The sequence below is a fragment of the Cyprinodon variegatus genome, unplaced genomic scaffold (genome assembly GCF_000732505.1).
Source record: "Cyprinodon variegatus isolate N-32 unplaced genomic scaffold, C_variegatus-1.0 Scaffold550, whole genome shotgun sequence".
NCBI classification, from domain to species: domain Eukaryota; kingdom Metazoa; phylum Chordata; class Actinopteri; order Cyprinodontiformes; family Cyprinodontidae; genus Cyprinodon; species Cyprinodon variegatus.
The window spans coordinates 357,212-361,543 of record NW_015151003.1 but is presented as its reverse complement, the minus strand read 5'-3'; the positions used below and the strand labels follow the sequence as shown (position 1 = coordinate 361,543).

The 4,332-nt window shown below is 36.3% G+C and overlaps 1 protein-coding gene across 1 annotated transcript in view; it reads right to left on the bottom strand.

Annotated features, from left to right (window-relative positions):
• Positions 1-3,223: 3,223 nt before the first annotated feature.
• Positions 3,224-4,332, bottom strand: part of LOC107095471 (mast cell protease 1A-like) — a 1,626-nt gene continuing 517 nt past the window's right edge. Inside the window, exons 2-5 of the mRNA XM_015391586.1 lie at positions 4,159-4,330; positions 3,941-4,070; positions 3,571-3,789; positions 3,224-3,450 (exon numbers count right to left, since the gene is read on the bottom strand). Of these exons, the coding sequence (XP_015247072.1) occupies positions 3,301-3,450; positions 3,571-3,789; positions 3,941-4,070; positions 4,159-4,330 (671 nt within the window). The 3' untranslated portion in view covers positions 3,224-3,300. The remainder of the gene's footprint in view (positions 3,451-3,570; positions 3,790-3,940; positions 4,071-4,158; positions 4,331-4,332) is intronic.

Sequence of the window (4,332 nt, the reverse complement as noted above, 5' to 3'; positions counted from 1 at the left end):
GGTTGTTCCTGTCAGGGTTTTGGTTGAGGTTTTGAGGACCCATATTCAGAGGCTAGGAGGCAGAGGTGAGTTCTTGTAGTCTTAATGAAGTTATTACAGGTGACAAAAATCCTACTTAAAAATGCAAAACAAACCAGAACCATGGAGACATCAGGGAAAACATGCACGAAGAGCCAGGGAAACACAAGGAAAGACGAGGAACCAGCACTGAGGAACTGCACAGGGAGAGTTTATGGCTACGTTCACACTGCAGCCTGAAGTGACCCAAATCTGATTTTTGTGCCCATATGCGACCTGATTCTGATCTTTTCATGACAGTCTGAACAACACATATCCGATTTTTTCAAACAGACCCAGGCCATTTGACTATGTGGTCCTGAATCCGATACGAATCTGATATTTTCAAATATCTGAATGGCGGATTCATCCGACCTGAACGTCATTAATAGCAGACAAAGGTCCCTATTCTGCGTCTTGCTACTCAGAAGCGGCAAGAAAAACAACAACCATGGCAGATGATGATGCAGAGAGCAGTATTTATGTTTAACCATATTGAAAAGATTGTGTTTTTATGGTTAGAAAAGACTAGATGCGCGCCGGCACTACCATCAATGTTTACTTCCGGAAAAAAAGAGCACGCTGGCCTGTGACGTCATTGCGTCCTCTACTGCGCATGCGGGACTCTTGCGTTGTATGATTAAAGTTCACACAGGAGATCACATACAAGTCACATATATTTGGAAATATGAACGGCAAGGTAAAAAAATCGTATTTCGCAAAAAAATCAAAATTGAGCATCAAGGCCTGCAGTGTGAACGTAGCCTATATGGGAGACTGAACAAAGAGAGACTAATGAGCTGATTGGGAGCAGGTCTGAAGAGAGGCTTCTAGAAGGAGCTAGGGAAAAAGAGACAAACACCAGAGGGCAAGCAAAGGAAAACCTAAGAACTCAAATATATCCAGAAAATATCAATAAAGCTGGAAAACTAAGAAAACAAGGATCAATGGGAAACTGAAAACTCACAGAAAACTTAAATGAACCAAGACTGTGACATCTAAAAGGAGCTAGGGAAAAGGAGACCAATACAAGAAGGCAACAGAGGGCAAACAAAGAAAAACCTAAGAACTCAAATAATCAAGAAAACACCAATAAAGCTAGAAAACAAATAAAACATGGATCAATGTGAAACTGAAAACTCACAGAAACTTAACAGAACCAGGATTGTGACATTTCCATTGAACTGGTCAGAAACTCCTGTTTCCCCCTACACTGAGTAGCTAAAAGCTGATTTGTTCTGTTGGTGTATTTTGGTTGTCATTTCTCTTAACTGGGGTTGGCTGGTTGGTTTACTGCTTTAGTCCATCCCCACCATCCTGAGGCCTGCTGAGGTTTATTACTTCTTCTTGGCTATCAGCTGGTGCACTGCTACAACATCTATGCTGGAAGCCCTTCATATTCAATGTCCACATTTGACTATCGATGATTAATGTGATGTTGAATTCATTTTACCATTCGTTAGATTACCTCAAGGTTTTATGGAGTAACTTTTAACTGACACTGCTGCTAATTGATGGGGATTCTTTTAACGTTTCATCATTTCAGTCTTGATTGTGAAAGTATATAAAGAACTCCTTAAGATTACTGTTTTGCTGCTTCAGTGACTCACTGATTTATAAATAAATTTTTGGCCTTTGATTGAAAAATGCATGATTAAGTATAATTTACAAATTATAATTATCAACTATATTCATTATCANATGTCCACATTTGACTATCGATGATTAATGTGATGTTGAATTCATTTTACCATTCGTTAGATTACCTCAAGGTTTTATGGAGTAACTTTTAACTGACACTGCTGCTAATTGATGGGGATTCTTTTAACGTTTCATCATTTCAGTCTTGATTGTGAAAGTATATAAAGAACTCCTTAAGATTACTGTTTTGCTGCTTCAGTGACTCACTGATTTATAAATAAATTTTTGGCCTTTGATTGAAAAATGCATGATTAAGTATAATTTACAAATTATAATTATCAACTATATTCATTATCAAAGAGGTAAAGTTAAAAAAAATAAAAATCAGAATGAGAATGTCTGCTGATTGACCCCCCACCACCACCACCACCACCACACCCTTATCCACTCTCTATTTTACAGCAGATTTAGGCTCCAATCAGGTGGATCATCTCCACATACTCCTCTCCATAGCAGTTTGACCCAATATACTGCAAATTAAAAGTCCCATAATAATTTAATAACACTTAATCATACTTTGTTCAGACCACATTAAAGAACACTGTGAGAGAAACCGCCCTCATAGTTCTATAGGCTCTGTGATGGCTTTTAATGTTATACAAAATATTTCAGTTCAGTCATTTCTTTTAGTTTTACTTGTGTAGAGAATGTCTACTGTCCAGCTTCATTAATTTGTGTCGGCCTGTATAGATGTGTTTTCCTTTTTTGATATTATTCTATTTATATATTGTTTCTAATGGTGCAAATATGTTTAAATGTGCACAAAATCTATCTGCATAATCTGAAATTTATTATATTGCCTCCTTTTAGGCCACAATGAGCACATAATTTGTTTTGTGTGTGTGTGCGTTTTTGTACTGGACTTTAAGAAGTGCCTAAAAAGACTGTACTGTGCTGTGCAGCACCATGTTAGTTTACCTTCAAGATAAAAACAAAGTGCAGAAATAAAGAAGTTGTCCTTATTGACTCTTGTGAAAACTATGATGCTTACAAAATCTATGACTCTTGAATTAAAAATATGTCTCACATCTAACATAACCCTAACATCTATAGGTTCCCATAGAAAATTACACACCATTTCTAATGTTTTACCCATGTCAGGAATCAGCCTAAATGTATGAAACCATAAGTTCAGCAAAACCAGCTACCGGTTTGAATTAGTTCACCGAAGAATTCTTAGACTTAGACAAACACTATTGTCTTTTTGTATACATAGAGTGTATACTAAACGAAATGTCTTTATATAGCTTTCAGATAGTGTTTGTTTTTTGTTTGAGCAGCAGCGTAGCATTAACTTGACTTAGATTAAAGGCTATCCAGCTTTCTGAACCTCGAAAAACTAGGATATGCAGATATTTACCACAACAATTTTTCCTGAGACCACACTCACACACACACACCAGGTCAAAAACTGATTGTAATATTTATAAGGAATAATTTACTCAATAGATGCTGAAGAGAAAAAATAGCAAAGGTAGGTTTTATTAAGGAACAGTAAAACAGAAATGTAAATGCTTCACGTTTAATGCATTAAATTCAAATTCAGTCTAATGCTGATTTCGGTTGCATAATCTCTTTAATCCAATCCATATATTCAGGTATCTTGGTGTATTTGGTCAGATCTTCCTGATGTCCTGAGATCACTCCATAGGCCTTTCCATTCTCGCAGACTAATGGACCACCAGAATCTCCCTGAAAGCACATACAGAGCATGTGATGAGTGTTAAAATGAAACAGATAGATTGTTTGTATGAGAAAGACAAAAAAATTAAAAAATAAATAAGATGAGGAAGCAGAAATGAGCATGCCTACCCCAGCTGGTCCCTTCTTCCCTTTGGAATAGAAAGCTTTTTCCTCGGTACACATTTCATCGTCAGTGAGAGTCACATTGACCTCCATGAGTTTTGAAGAAGTTTTACCATTGTCTGTTATTCCCCAGCCAATGACTAAACACATTTTCGGAGAGTTGTCAGCCTTGTCTGCCATTGCAATTGGTTTCATTCTTTTTTTGCAAGCAGCTCTGTTGGACAACTAGATAAAAATGGAAAAAACATTAGACTGGAATCCCAATGTGATTTTTAAAAAAATTATTTGTGAATGGCTTGTTTAAAAAATACTGTAAATAGTAAAACTTATTCTGCCAATTTAAATAAGTCAACAAACATTTTTAAAACTATATTACCTTCAATAGCATGATGTCATTTGTGAGAGTTTTTTCATTGTAATCCTCATGTGGAAAATGTTCTTTAACAGAAGAACATTTCATCCCGTTGTCATCAAGTCTGTTCATCCCAAAACAGACATTATAGGACCTAAAAAGAGAAAGTAAGGAAGGAAATTCTTAACTAATATTTATGCAACATAATTTGGGTATAGATATATATATTACGTTTAACTGACTTGGCCTTGCAGTGGGCGGCAGTCATTACAAAGTCTTCTCTCACAAGGAATCCACCACAGGTGAAATTTACATTATTTCCATCATTATTTTCATCATAGCCTTCCACATACACCATGTATGGTCTGCTCTTGTTTTCACTCTCATGGCCTCCAATGATTCTTCCTGCATGAGCT